A 15,535-nucleotide genomic window follows, 5' to 3' on the forward strand; every position below is an offset into this window, starting at 1 on the left:
GAAAAAAAGAAAAGGCTGGAGGGATTGCTTAGTGGTTAAGACATTTGCCTGCAAAGCCATAGGACCCAGGTTCTATTCCCCAGGACCCACGTAAGCACAGGAGGGTGCATGCATCTGGAGTTCATTTGCAGTGTGGCTGGAGGCCCTGGCATGCCCATTCTCTTTCTCTCTCTTTCCCTTTTTCTGTCAAATAAATTAAAAGATACATTTTTTTAAAAAGGAGAAGAAAGAAAGGCCTATGCTTATGTTTATGACAGAACAACAAGCAGCATTGCCAACACAAAGTACCAATGTGAGGGCAAACTGAGACAAGCTATTGCTGTTGACCCATTGAGTCAAAATGCTTACCTCTACATTGTAAGAGGTCTCCATTTTTTTTTCCCCACAGATAAAATCAGGATTCTTAGCAAACAACATGCTGTGTGGGGAAATCACAGACACTAAATCTAAACCCTAATTCCATTTTCTATTAACTAAATGACACTCAATCAGTGTTTTGCCAGTTCTCTCTGCCATCATAGTAAACCCACTGTAAAATGGAATTGATAAATGCAGACACTAGAGTTAAATAAAATGACAAATAGTACTTGCTTGTTGGTTTAGAAGCTTAGGCCCATACTTTCCTAATTCTGATGAGGATAAAATCAAAAGACCAAGAGCTACTCTTTTCACACACTGATGAAAATTAATCAAGAGCCCTGTTAGCTTGAGTGAGAAAAGATTCACTTTTTGGATTATACTATTTAAATTTTTTCATTTATTTATGATGGGTGGGGGGAGGGAGAGAATGAGCATGCCAGAGCCTCCAACCACTACCAAATAAACTCCAGATCCATACACCACCATGTGCATCTGGCTTATGTGGGTTCTAGGAAATAGAAGGTCCCTAGGCTTTACAGGCAAATGCCTACTCCAGCCATGGATTATACTTTGACACTGACATTTGCCAGTGTTCTATGGTCAGGGCCTCTCTGCCATTTGATGCTGGACTCACTGAGCCCAAAAGACTCTCCTGCATCTCCTTATAGAAGAAACTACTCTGAACCTGGCTCACATTTGTTGGCCCCAAGCTTTCACTTACTTCTCTAGAATGTGACAGTATACTAGTCTCTCCTTAGTGACTGAAATGTATGCTTTCTGATTTTAAGAAATGGCTACCTTGAATTATTGTTTAGAAACAGATTCAAAAGGTTTAAGTATGTTTACACATAGGTTGAAAGGCTTATACCCTATCCAGGCTTTTAATTCATTTATGTTCAGGGACCACACAGGGCTATTTGTAGAGTTAGCAAATATGGCAGCCAGGTTCCTCATATTTCTCTTGCTACTAATCATAGCAGACATTTTCATTTACCTCTGCCTTTGGCTCAGCTGATTCATTAGAGGTATCAAGTTGTTCCTTGGCCTGGGCCATCTGAGTCATCAACCTATCCATGTGGGACTGGATGTCTGCCAGTATCTCAGTTACATGAGCCGTGGCCATTGCTTCCTGGATGTCCACTAGATGAAGGGCCTTCTGTTCCTCATCAGCAATCACTCTCTGAACTTTCTTGAATTCTTGTTGTATGAATACCTTCATCTGGTCCCGAGTAACCTGCAGAACAGACAAGCAAGAAGAGTGGGTTGACCATGAAGAAATAGAAGTGTTGATAAAACCTGGCCAAAACACAAACTATTGTTTCTATCTCAACCTGAAGTTAGGGGAGGGAAGGAAAGGCAAGATGTTGAGGGTTCATTGGGTCTTCTAGGGGGAGTAGACTCTAATAGACATCCAGTGGGAGGTCACGGAGGAGCACAAAGGGGAACTGGCTGATTCCCATGCTTTCTAGCAGCCCACCAGTGCCCCAGTCCCCTCAAGCAGCCATCCTAGACATAGTCCCAGCTGCAGTTCCTCCTGCACTAACTGCAGGCAAGGGGACGCAGGCCAGCATAGCTCTACCTGCACCACCACATGTAGGCAAACACCCAGCGCACCCCACAGGAAGGCCAGCCCATTCTCCCTGCCCCGTGCAAATGCCATCCCACTTGCCTCCGAATGCATCCAGGCTCAGGAACACCATCCCACTCCCCGCCGGCCCCCATCCCTGTGGGTGGACCCAAGCCAGCAAGCCAGTGTAGCTCCATCCAAGCCTCCAGGCTCGGGATCAGCTTCCTACTCACAGCCAACCCCCATCCCCATGGGCAGACGTGGGCAGGCCAGTGTAGCCCCACCTGTGTCTCCAGGCTCAGGAACAGACATCCCACTCACCCCCACCCCCTTGCGCGGACCCAGGCAGGCCAGATTAGCTCCATGCATGCCTCCTAGCTCAGGAACTCTATCCCTCTCACCGCCACCCACCACCCCTGTGTGCAGGCCCAGGTAGACCAGAGTAGCTCCACAAGCATCTCCAGACTCAGGAAGGCCATCCCACTGGCCACTGACCCCCACCCCCTGTCCATTTTGGGCCACCTGACCACACACTCCCATACCCTGAATAATGGAACAACCAGCCTCTATATCAGGTTCTCAGGACTCCACCGGAGCCTCATTGGCTCCATCCCTCTGAGCAGGCAGGCCTAATTGCCACTAGAAAACTAGTGGAAGCAAACACAAAAGGGAATAATCACTGGACACACTTCACAGGTAGACTATAGCTTCCTCCTAAATTAAATAAGGCTCCTACACTGTGATAAGCAGACCACAATGGAAAAGGAGTAACATGAAAAATCAAATACAAGTAAATCCAATAAGATCGCCCATGCCCACAATGATGTCTCTAATCAACACTTAGAAAAGACATTAGGATCAGAACCCCAAAATGAAGATATAAGCTATACAACTCTGACCAAGCAAATAGCAGAACTAGCAGAATAGCAACAAAGGGCTGATAATCATACGAATGCTATCCTTGCTAGACTAGACCTAATAGATAAGAACCTGGAAAGGATCTAAAGGCAGTTAAATGATCTGAAAGAGAGTGAAAAAAAAAGGACCTCAATAACCAGCTGGCTAAGCTCAATGAAGACATAAAGAAATGCAGGATGAATTCCAAGAAGCACCAAGAAAATCAGAAAATAATGGAAAAAGGAAACTCGACAGAGGGATGAAAACTATACATAAAAAAGTAGAAAATGCAAACCAAACTGAACAAGCCCAAAACCCTATAGAAGCTCCCAAAAATATAGTCAGCCACGTGGAAGACAGAAACTCAGAACTGGAAGACAAAACAGAAGAAACAGTTCATGAGTCCAAAAATTTCAATAAGTTCAAAAATTTCTGTGAAAAGGACATGAGGGAACTGTGGAATACCTTAAATGTCACAACATTTGGATCATGAGAATACCAGAAGGGAAAGAAATTCAGACCAAAGGCATGGAGAACTTATTCAACAAAACTATCCAAGAAAACTTACCCACTCTCTCAAAAGAAAGGCCCATCAAGTTATAAGAAGCTAATCAAACTCCAAACAGACTAGACCAAAGGAGAAATGCTCCATGACATATTGTCATTCAGACTCTAAACACCGACACCAAAGAGAAAATCCTGAATGCAGCTAGGGAAAAACAACACATTCCATTTAAAGGTAACCCCATCAGAATTACTTCAGACTTCTCAATGGAAACCCTGAAAGCCAGAAGGGCCTGGAATGGAATACTGCAAAGGCTAAGAATCTGTGGCTTCCAACCCAAACAACTCTACTCAGCAAAAGTAACCCTCATAATAGATGGTGAAAGAAAAACTTTCCATGATAAAACTCAGCTTTACAACTATATGAACACAAAACCAAACCTGCACAGAGTACTTCAGGAAATTCTCCACACAGAAGACTCAAATAATCAACCTCAAGTACCTATAAGAAGCATATCACAATAACCTAACTCAGAGAAGGCACAAAAAACTACAAAGTAAAAAAAAACAAACAAACACACCAAGCCACATAAACCACCACAGTATGGCAGGGATCACATCAAACCTCACAGCCATTATGCTAAATACTAATGGCCTTAATTCACCCATCAAGAGACAAAAGTTAATAGGGTGGATCAGAAAATTAGACCCCTCAATCTATTGCCTTCAAGAAACCCACCTCACCAATAAAGACAGATACCTCCTCAGGGTGAAAGGGTGAAAATATTCCAAGTAAATGGAAATAAGAAATAAGCAGGCTTAGCTATACTAATATCGGATAAAACAGACTTCAAACCAAAAATAATCAAAAAATACAAAGAAGGCCACTACCTACTTATCAAGGGAACGATCCAACAAGAGGATATCACAATCATGAATCTTTATGCACCAAACACAGGAGCACTACAATTCATAAAACAAAACCTACTTGACAACAAAACAGAAATAACCACCAACACTATCATAGTTGGGACTTCAATACTACATTATCAGCAATAGATAGATCACCCAAACAGAAAATCAACAGGGAAGTGAGAGAGCTCAACAAAACCATAGAACATTTAGACCTAATGGACAGCTACAGGACATTCTACCCCAAATCCACAGACTACACATTCTTCTCAGAAGCCTGTGGAACCTTCTCTAAAATAGATCATATACTGGGTCACAAAGCCTGTCTCCATATATTTAGGAAGACTGGCATAATTTCCTGCATTATATCAGATCACAATGTTGCATTGCTGGAAATTAACAACAAAAGATGCACCAATAACCCCACAGGCTCCTGGAAACTGAACAACACACTTTTAAACAATAAATGTGTGGTAGATAAAATAAAAAATGAAATTTCTAGAAATTAATGACAATGAGAACACACTGTACCAAAACTTATGGGGCACAATGATGATGGTCCTCAGGGAAAAATTCATAGCACTAAATGCCTTAATATCAAAGACAGAGAAATCCCAAATCAATAACCTAACCATCCACTTAAAGGCACTGGAAAATCAAGACGACTCCAACCCAAAAAGCTACAGACAGAAATAAATAATTAGGATCAGAGCAGAAATTAATGAATTGGAAACTAAGAAAACCATTGAGAACATTGATGAAACAAAGAACTGGTTCTTTGAAAAACTAAACAAGATTGAAACACTTATAGCCAATCTGATAAGGTGAAAAAAAGATACTTCAAATTAACAAAATTGGAAATGAAAAAGGAGAGTTCACCAAAAATATAAGTGAAATTGGGAGAATCATCAGGACTTATTTCAAAAACCTCTACTCTATAAAACTGGATAATATGGAAGAAATAGATGAATTCCACATACCATCTACCAAAGCTAAACTCACCGCAGATTAATCTCCTAAACAAATCTATGTAATCAAAAATCTTCCCCCCCCACCAAAGATGAGTCCAGGACCAGATGGCTTCTCAGCTGAATTCTACCAAACCTTCATGGAAGAACTGGAACCAATTTTTCTCAAACTGTGCCACACAAGTGGAGAACGGGGAAAGCTCCCCAACTCCTTCTATGAAGCTACTATCACCCTAATACCAAAACCAGGCAGAGATGCCACAAGAACAGAAAACTATAGGCCAATTTCCCTGATGAACTTAGACACAAAGATCCTGAACAAAATCCTCACAAACCGAATCCAACAACACATCAAAAGCATTATCCACCTTGATCAAGTAGGCTTTATCCCAGGAATGCAGGGGTGGTTGTACATACAGAAATCTGTAAATGTAATACACCACATAAATAAGCTTAAACACAAAAACCACATGATCATTTCGGTAGATGCAGAAAAGGCCTTTGACAAAACACAATATCACATCATGGTCAAAACATTGGAGAGAAGTGGCAAGGGTGGTTTATATCTCAATATAATAAAGGCTATATACAAAGCTCCTAAAGCCCAAACAATACTTAATGGAGAAAGACTGAAGGAATTCCCATTGAGATCAGGAACAAGACAGGGTTGTCCACTCTCACCTCTGCTCTTCAATATAGTACTGGAAGTTCTAGCTCAAGCAATAAGACAGGAGAAGGAAATAAAAGAGATACATTTGGAAAGGAAGAAGTTAAGTTAGCTGTATTCATTGATGACATGATTGCATATGTTAAGAGATCCGAGAGACTCCATCCCAAAACACTTGAAGGTGATTAACTACTATAGCAAAGTAGCAGGATACAAAATCCATGCACAAAAATAAGTAGTCTTTCTACATGCAACTGACAAAAATACTGAGAAAGAAATAAGGGACATGGTCCCATTTTCAATAGCAACAAAAAATACCTTGGAATAACATTAAACAAGTTTGTGAAAGACTTATACAATGAAAACATAAAAACACTCAAGAGCCAGGTGTGGTGGTACACGACTTTAATCCCAGCACTCTGGAGGCAGAGGTAGGAGGATTGTTGTGAGCTCAAGGCCACCCTGAGACTCCATAGTGGATTCCAGGTCAGCCTGGGCTAGAGTGAGACCCTACCTCAAAAAAAAAAAACAAAAAAAAACAACCAACCAACCAACCAAACAAACAAAAAACACTCAAGAAAGAAATTGAGGAGGACTTGAAAATGAAAAGACCTTCATACTCCTTGAGAGGCAGAATTGACATTGTGAAAATGGCAATCTTACCAAAGGCAATATACATATTTAATGCAATACCAATGGAAATCCCAACATTGTTCTTCTCAGAGATAGAAAAGTGATCTCAGCCAGGCTTGGTGGTGCACGCTTTTAATCCCAGCACTTGGAAGGTACAGATAGAAGCATCACCATGAGTTTGAGGTTACCCTGAGACTACATAGTGAATTCCAGGTCAGCCTGAACTAGAGTGAGAGCCTACCTGGAAAAACAAAAACAAAAACAAACAAACAAAAAGAACAAAAGAAAGAAAACAAGCATGATCTCAAAGTTCATATGGAAAGGCAGAAGGCCTCGGATATCCAAGCATATCCTCAGCAAAGAAACACATCTGGAGTCATCACCATACCTGATCTAAAGCTATATTACAAAGCCATAGTAATAAAAATAGCACAGTACTGGCATAAAAACAGGATTATAGACCAATGGAACAGAATCGAGAACCTAGAATTTGGGTCAAGTTAACTATAGCTACTTGATATTTGACAAAGGTACTAACAATATAGGCTGGAGAAAAGACATCATCTTCAACACATGGTGCTAGACAAACTGGACAACCATATGCAGGAAATTGAAACTTGACTCACACATCTCGACATGCACAAAAATCAAGTCCAAATGGATCAAAGACCTCAATATAAGACTGGAAACTCAGCTACTATTGGAAGAAAACATAGGAGGAACTTTCCATGATATAGGAATGGAAAAAGACTTCCTGAACAAAACCCCAGTAGTTTAGGATCTTAAACAATCACTCAACCACTGGGATCTCATGAAGCTGAAAAGTTTCTTCACAGACAAACATACAATATGCAGAGTCAACAGATTACCCACAGAATGGGAGAAAATTTTTGCTGCCTATCCAAGTGACAGAGACCTAATTTCTAGAAACTACAAAGAACTCAAAAACCTAAACAATAAAAAGTCAAACAACCCATTCACAAAACGGGGCAAAGAACTGGACAGGCAGTTCACAGAGGAAGAAATACAAATGGAAAACACACACCTAAGAAAATATTCATCAATCCTAATAATCAGAGAAATACAAATTAAAACAACTATGAGATTCCACCTTACCCCAGTAAGGATAGCAAACATTAAAAAATCAAATGAAAATAAATTCTGGTGAGGTTGTGGAGAAATAGGAACCTTCTTTCATTGTTGGTGGGAATGTAAGATGGTACAACCACTTTGAAAAGCAATATGGAGACTCCTAAAAAGGTTGACTATACAGTTACCAACAGTTATTCACTTACTAGGCATTTATCCTAAAACCTCCATGCCTCAGTTCAGAGGGATTTGCTCAATCATGCTTATAGTTGCTCAATTTATAATAGTTAAGTACTGGAATCAACCCAGATGTCCATCATTAGATGCATGGATAACCAAGATGTGGTTTACCTATACGATGGAATTCTACACAGAAGTAAGGAAAAATAACACAATGAAATTTGAAGAAAAATGGTTGAACCTGGAATAAATCATTCTCAGTAGACTCACCCAATCACAGAAAGATAATCATATCATAGTCTTATTCACCTATGGCTCCTAAACTGCATCTCCCCAAGGTGCTAACATACCTAATAAGCACCTCGAGGACTGGACAATAGGGTGGGTGGGGCAGGAGGAGAGGGTAAGAGTGGGGGATAAGGGACACAAAACTGGACCCAAATGGTAATGGTACCATACAATTCTACATCCTTAAAGACAGACTAAAAAGGTTGAATTTTCATCAGGTCCTTAGATGGAACACCTGAATCACAAGGTCCTGGAGAGGGCATGATGAAGACTGACCTTAATCTTCTCCTCTTTCTTTCTTTTTTTCTTTCTTTCCTTCTCTCTCTCTCTCCCCCCTTTCTATCTCTTTTATATTACCTATCTTTGTCTCCCTTCTTTTCTTTGGCACTGACCTGTATCTCCTAGTACCAGCATATGGCTAACATCCACAATGAGCTGTTGATAAGGTTTCCCAAAAGAAGACAGATTTCTGTCAGAGTACTTGATGACCCACCAAAGGTTAGTGGTAAGACCCTACTGCTGAAGACACTATATGCTGTTGGTACAGAACGCAGAATGGAACAAGGAGTGACCTGGCTGGAATCTGGAAGAGAGTCAGTCCCCAGACAGTTAGTTCATCTAGTGCCAGAAGGTACTACATGGACGACTGGGGGGAAATTACCAACATCTGTCCAAGCAACTCGTGGTCTAAGCTACTGAGCAGCAAACAACCTGATGTGATGCTCACACAATGAAAGTAAAATAGTGGCACACAGCCATGGTAGGAAACCAACTGCACTTGATTTGGCTAATTGATCTGCTCAGTGGAATGAAACCCATAGCTGGAGCTGAGAAACAAGTCAGAACCATATCCAAAATGATCCTGCTCTCCATTATCAAGCTCCCACCAGTTGTGGGCTATAAGAGGGCCTACACCTATTAAATTCTATCTAAAAAATACAATGATTATTCCATTTATCTAATGCTAACTTTGCTCTCTGATGGAGAATTTGCTTCTTTTCTTCAGATGGACACATATCCTAAGGAGAGTACCAGCCCATCACACCTTGAAAGGGCCCCAGCTGAAACTAAGAGTAATTAGAGAAAGGAATAAGAGTTCTGCTTTCTTGGTTAACCTGGAACCAGCACAAGGGTGAAGGAGATAGATACAGAGAATACTCAACTCTTGGCAAACCAGATATCCAGAGACACAGAGGCTTACAAGACCTAAAATAAACCCAATATGGCTCAGGGAAATGTGCAGGAGAGGGCAGGATGAATGTTAGAGCCACATGTTGGGTCATTATGCACAGAGACCTTGCCTCTTACCCATAAATGATGGCTAACCCCACAATGCACGACCCATATTCCCCAATGAGGAGGGCCCCTGCAGATGGGGGAGGACAGGGAGGATGATAACGATGGTACCAACATGACTGTATACACCGTGTACATAACTAATAAACACATGTCTACAACATCTTGGAGAAATTAATTTCCTGCTAATCTTTTTGCTTTTTCCATTGTTAATGAATTAATTCCATGTTGTTTTGGGTTTTGCTTATTTGTATACCATTAATATATGAGTACTTCAAAAACAGTAATTAGTATATATAATAAGTAGCATATATGGTAAAACTGCAACTCCTAACTATAGTTTATGCCTATAATTCCAGCAATCAGAGGGCAGGAGGACTGTCATGAGTTCACAGCCAGTCTAGATTACATAATGAGTTCCAGGCTAAATGAGCTACAGAGGGAAAAAGAAAAGGTAAAAGGAGGAAGAGGAAGAGGGGATGTGCAGGAGCTGTCATTTAAGTAAGCTCCTTTTATAGAGAAGGAAAAACAAGACTCCTATGTTGTTCTCAGCCTGGTGATTTGTTCATGTAACAGTGTATCAGAAAAAAAAAAAGTCAAACTGGGAAAATGTAAAAAAAAGAAATTGAGGAAGAAAGGCTAAAGGAGGGGATGACAGATTAAACCATTTTTACTTAGCCCACTCCAAAAAGAAAGACGCTGGATGTGTGAAACACTGCTGTAAGGATGAAATGCGAACACAGACCTGTGTATCAGTATCACATGGCTGGTTATATGAGCCCTCAGGAATTCAAGTCCCTGCTGCAGGTGCTATCCCTGGTGCTGAAGAGAAAAGAAGATGTTAAACATTAATGTCTGGAAAATTCCCTATCAGATGGAGAACTATGGCTAATGTTTACATAATTCTTTCTTATTTTAATGTACATTTGTCAGGGCTGGAATGCTTTATAATGCATCTCCACCCTTAAAATAAATGAGGTGTTAAATGATCGAGGTAGGAACTTCTCTCAGGAACTTTTCACTAAGAGATACATTTTTCTGAATGCCTAAGAATCTCTCTAGTCTTAATAATTCCAAGTGACTAAAAATGACAATTATGATAAAATATGTGGTTCAAAGTAAAGAAGTTGGTACCATATTACAAAAAATTGTGGACCAGGAAGTAGGTGAATCAATCCTGGGCCTTAAAAATTAAATTCTCCATTTCCCATTACTTTACACAGTTTTTTCAACATGAAACTTTATTTTACACAGAGAAGGCCAAGAATGAGAATTGAAGGCAGAATAATCCACGCTAAAAAACCTGTATGCCCTCTTCCTATTCCTATTCTGTATTAATTAACAGATAGAGATATTCTTCAACCTAATTCCAAACCGTAGTAACTTCTGGATCACAGTGCTCATTTAAAGGCAGAGCCTGAGGAAGAGCTTCCCTGGGAGACTGGGTATACAGAAGGCTGAGTACTCTGGACAGGGACTGCTGCCTTCAAAACTCTTCGGAGGTTCTATTTCACCGCGTCATCAAAACTCCATCCTGCTAGAATCTTCATAGTCCTCCAAAAGTAATAGGCCCTTGGTGTTGGTGCCTGCTATCTGGAAGCCTCTGATATCATTTCCAAGTAGGGTTCTGGCTCTTGATACTTCTTCAGCCTGCCCTAGAGTTTCTTAAAAGTGAAAGTGATAATCTTATACTATAATCACAAGTGATGGCTCTCACAAAAAGAAAATTCTACAGACTTAGAGAAAAGAGTTAGGTGTATACAATGGTGACATGGCGATATGAAAGTTTCTTTTTACACAACTATTTGTTAACTGTCAAGCTTTTCTAAAGCCAAAGACTTTCGTCACTGCAAACAAAATCTTAGGATGGAATCCTGAGGTGGTCTGAATGTGAACGGAAGTCCTCCATAGTCTCAGGGATTTTGATTTTAGGATTGAGCTGGCAACTTGTCTCAGGCAGATGGAGCCCTGCTGGGAAAGAGGTATGTCACAGGGGTGATCTTGAGTCCAGCCCTAAGGTAAAGTTGAGCTCTGGCTGTTCTTGTGTTTGCTGGCAGTTTGGTGTGCCTCTCTGCTATAGATCTATAAAAGTGAGCCAGCTTTTTCTACCCTGATGGAACTTACCCTACATTCTGCAAGCCTAAGATAAATACTTTTCTCTAATAATCAGTTTCTGGTTGGGTGTTTGTCCCAGCAACCAGAAGATAACTGCAACAAAACCCAAAGGACTAAAAAAAGCAGAACTATTCTTATGAAAAAAGAAATACTCCCTCCAGATTGCCATGCTTATTATGGCACTGAATGTCTCCTAGCAAAGCTCACCTGAGGGGCCTGGTCCTTCACACAAGTGCAATCTTAAAAGGAGCCTCCTGCTGGGTGAGGCCAACCTGAGACTACACAGTGAATAGTGAATTCCAGGTCACCATGGCTAGAGTAAAACCCTACCTCAAAAAAGAAAAAGAAAAAAAAAGGAGCTGCTTCTTTGGTCAACTGGTCTCCAAGTTGTCAAAACTCAGCTCCTAACTTATAAGCAATATCCTGTTATAGTTGTATTTGAGTGAAATGCATTTAATTAAATACAGCAGGATTATATAGAAACATTTTATGACATATGGGCAGAACATACTAGAGAACGTTTTTATACAACCTCATTTACAGGGGAAGGAAAAAGAAAGCCCTGGGGAAAGTACAGTAATAAAGTGATGTTCAGAAACTGTGCTTTGCCCAAGTCAGTGTGCCTTCTGCTACAGCACCCTATCTCTAATGATCCCTTTCTCACTGAGTTAGTCTCTTCTAGCTCATTTTCACCTGACTTAGATGTTTTCAAAGTTAGCAGGATACCTCTCTTAATGTCCCCACTGGGATAAAGTATTTACCTCGAAGGAATTAAATTTTATCCCATGGTACTTTCTCTGTGCTCTGCACTTAATATTTCTATAGTAGACCAGACCCCAGAGGTATGTAGACTGGCACTTTACACACCAATAATTAAACATATAAAACCTTGAAAAAGAAGCATGTTCTTAAAACAAAATTCACTCAATGTAACTGACATGCAGTAGAGGCCATTACTCCTAGCCTGCTGGTCTATAGGAAATTAAGCCTTTATTTCCTTATGCAGATTAAGAAACAAGAAGCTAGATGGAAAGCATGATGGCTTAGGAAAGCTTTGTTCCAGAAAAGTATTGCTGAGATGAGCAGAGAGGATGGATCAGGTCAGGAGCAGGAAGCACCTCAGAAGAAAAGCACCTGTGTTCCACTGACAGGATTTCAGAAGCGTTTTCTCTACTACGAAATTTCCACCAAGGTTTAAGAGAGGCCACTGGTGCTGAGGACGACTGTTGGGTATTAGCTCAGTAGTAAAAAGTTTCCTAACTAGGCCCTGGGCTATGTCCCTAGAATTAAGGTATAGGTGAAAACTGTAAGAAATAATATGAACTCTACCTACCTCTCCCAAAATGTCAAAAAGAAGTCCATTTTACCTCCCTATTTCTCATTTTACTATCTATTACCCTAAAGTAAGAAAACAAAAGGCAAGAAACTGAACTTTTTATTTTATTTTACTTTTTAGGTTTGTCGAGAACTATAGCCCAGACATGTAGTCCAGGCAAGCCTCAAACTCACAGTGTGGTCTACCAATGTGCTAGAATTATAGGTGTGTACCACCAGGCACCTCCTACACTCCTATAGCAGTGTCCTCCCAACTTGCCAGAGCCCATAGAAACTTTGAAGTTCGAAAGCTCAAAGTTAAGACTTGCCCCATTTATTCTGGCACTGTATTCCAAGAAAGCTCTTCCCAAACTTCTACCAGGTTCCAGCAAGGGCAGACTAGGGCAACGTTTCATCAACAAGAGGGCCAGAGGCCTTGTTCAATGGAGGGCAAACTTTGTGTCTTGTATGTGACTGAAATAGATAGTTTGTGAGAAAAACAACTGTATTTCCCAGGTGTGGTAGTTTGAATGAGAATGAGATGTCTCCAATGGCCTTTTGAATACTTGGTCCCTAGCTAGTGACAATTTGGGAGCTGTAGCCATACTGGAGGAGGTATGTCACTGGAGGCAGACCTAATTAGCCCAGCGCCAAACCCAGTACTGAGGCTACTTCCACCAAGATAGATGACAGCTCACTCTCCTGCTGCTTCCTGCCAGCTGCTATAGCAACCAACACCTGATAGTCAGCCTCTGTTTTTATGAGGCTTTCCTGACACAATGAGACTTCCCTTCAAGACTGTAAGCTGAAATAAACCCTTTCCTCCCACAAGCTGCTTTTGGTCAAGTATTTTGCCCTAGCAAGAGAACTTAACTACACTACATAGATAGGGAAATTACCAAGCAGTTTATAAACACAGAAGAAACAAACTCTGAACTATATCCTGTCACCAGCCCCATGGATGTCATCCTCGTGATGATCAGCCTGGGTTCACAATGAGGCGTTGATCATGGGAGAACACCTAAATGTTAAGAATGATTACCTCTGAACAGTGAAATTACAAGTACTATTCCATTGTACTTTCCAGCTCAATTTTAGGTGTTTTTTTGTTTGTTTGTTTTGTTTTTAAATTTACAAAGGAATGACTGGTACTAAGGATTGGATGCAAGACCTTATGCATGCTAAGCAAATACTTGCTGTTGGAGTCAGGTTCGCATTGCTGGTAGAAATCACCCAATCAAGAGCAGCTTGTGGGGAAAAAGAGGTTTATTTTGGCTTACAGGCTTGAGGAGAAGCTCCATGGTGGCAGGGATACGATGACATGAGCAGAGGGTGGACATCACCCCCTGGCCAATATAAGGTGTACTGCAGCAACAGGAGAGTGTGCCAAACACTGGCAAGAGAAAATTGGCTATAACACTTGTAAGCCCACCCCAACAATACACTGCCTCCAGGAGGCGTTAATTCCCAAATCTCTATCAGCTGGGAACCTAGCATTCAGAACACCTAAGTTTATGGGGGACACCTGAATCAAACCACCACACTCTCCCACTAATATACATTTCTACCCTATCAGTCCAAATTTTTTATAATAATACACAATACTTATTTTTGCATCTGCACGTATGTGTGTATGTGAGCACATATGCATGCATATGGAGGTAAGAGGTTGAATTTGGGTGTCTACTTTGATTAATCTCCTCTGTATTTATAGAAACAGTTTTTCATTTGATCACAGAGCTTCCAATTCAGCTGGTCTCCAAAGTCAGCTTGCCCTAGGGGTTGCGAGTCTCTGCCTCTAGAGCACTGGGATTGCAGGTAGCCACCACGCCCACCAAACATTTACAAGGATACTGGGGACACCAACTCAAGTTTACATGCTTGTAGAGTAAGCATGAGGTGTCTTCCCAGTCCCAATGCTTACTTTTTAGCAAGCTTCAAGGAAGTTGAAAGGCAGCTATAGTAGTACATACTTCTAACTCCAGCAGAAGGATCAGGATTAAAGATCATCCTCAGCTACAGAGGAAGATGGAAGCAAGCCTGGGCTACATGAAATCCTGGCTCACAAAAGGGGGGAGGTGTTCATGAAGTTGGTAGAGGGAAAGGGAGATATTTTCTTCAGTGTTATAGCCAGTGGTAAGTTGCTCATGTTTCTATCAACAACCCCTCACCTCCCGTAGGCAACCCTATTAAGCTCACTGGATCCAAGTGGGAAAAGAACAGATGAAAGTCAAAGGGAAATAGCTACGAAAAGGAAGGGGAACAGTAGGAGGGGACAAGAGGGCAACAGAGTGAAAATGCTCACCATGCATTATATACATGGATAAAAATGTCGAAATAAAACCTATTACTATAAATAGTGGCTAATAAAACTTGTAAAAAGTCTGTAATGTTTAAAAAGAATTAAATCCAACAATATAAATGTAGAATTTCTGCCTGGCATTCAACCTTAGTTCAATATTTGAAAAGCAGTTAATATAATCCATTCATTCCAACAAACTAAGGAAAAATCCCATAATCAAATCAATAGAAGCAGAAACAGCATTTGAAAAAAAAAATCCAATATCAATGATAGTAATTGTTAAGAAACGAGGTGTGGAGGATCCTAGAATCTGTCTTCTTCAGATTCTACCAAGGATTGTTCCCAAGTCCATCTCCCATTGTATAACATGAGCAGTATCTAATGTGATTGTATAAGATTCTTACATGACGCCCTACTGGATATGTTGCAGTATTTCTCACTGA

General features: G+C 40.7%; 1 protein-coding gene across 1 annotated transcript in view; it reads right to left on the minus strand.

Annotated features, from left to right (window-relative positions):
- The window catches only part of Trim44 (tripartite motif containing 44), a 142,213-nt gene that overhangs the window by 65,355 nt on the left and 61,323 nt on the right, over positions 1-15,535 (minus strand). The window contains exon 3 of the mRNA XM_045157291.1: positions 1,355-1,594. Coding sequence (XP_045013226.1) covers positions 1,355-1,594 — 240 coding nt within the window. The remainder of the gene's footprint in view (positions 1-1,354; positions 1,595-15,535) is intronic.

This window comes from Jaculus jaculus, chromosome 8 (genome assembly GCF_020740685.1).
Source record: "Jaculus jaculus isolate mJacJac1 chromosome 8, mJacJac1.mat.Y.cur, whole genome shotgun sequence".
Classification (NCBI taxonomy): domain Eukaryota; kingdom Metazoa; phylum Chordata; class Mammalia; order Rodentia; family Dipodidae; genus Jaculus; species Jaculus jaculus.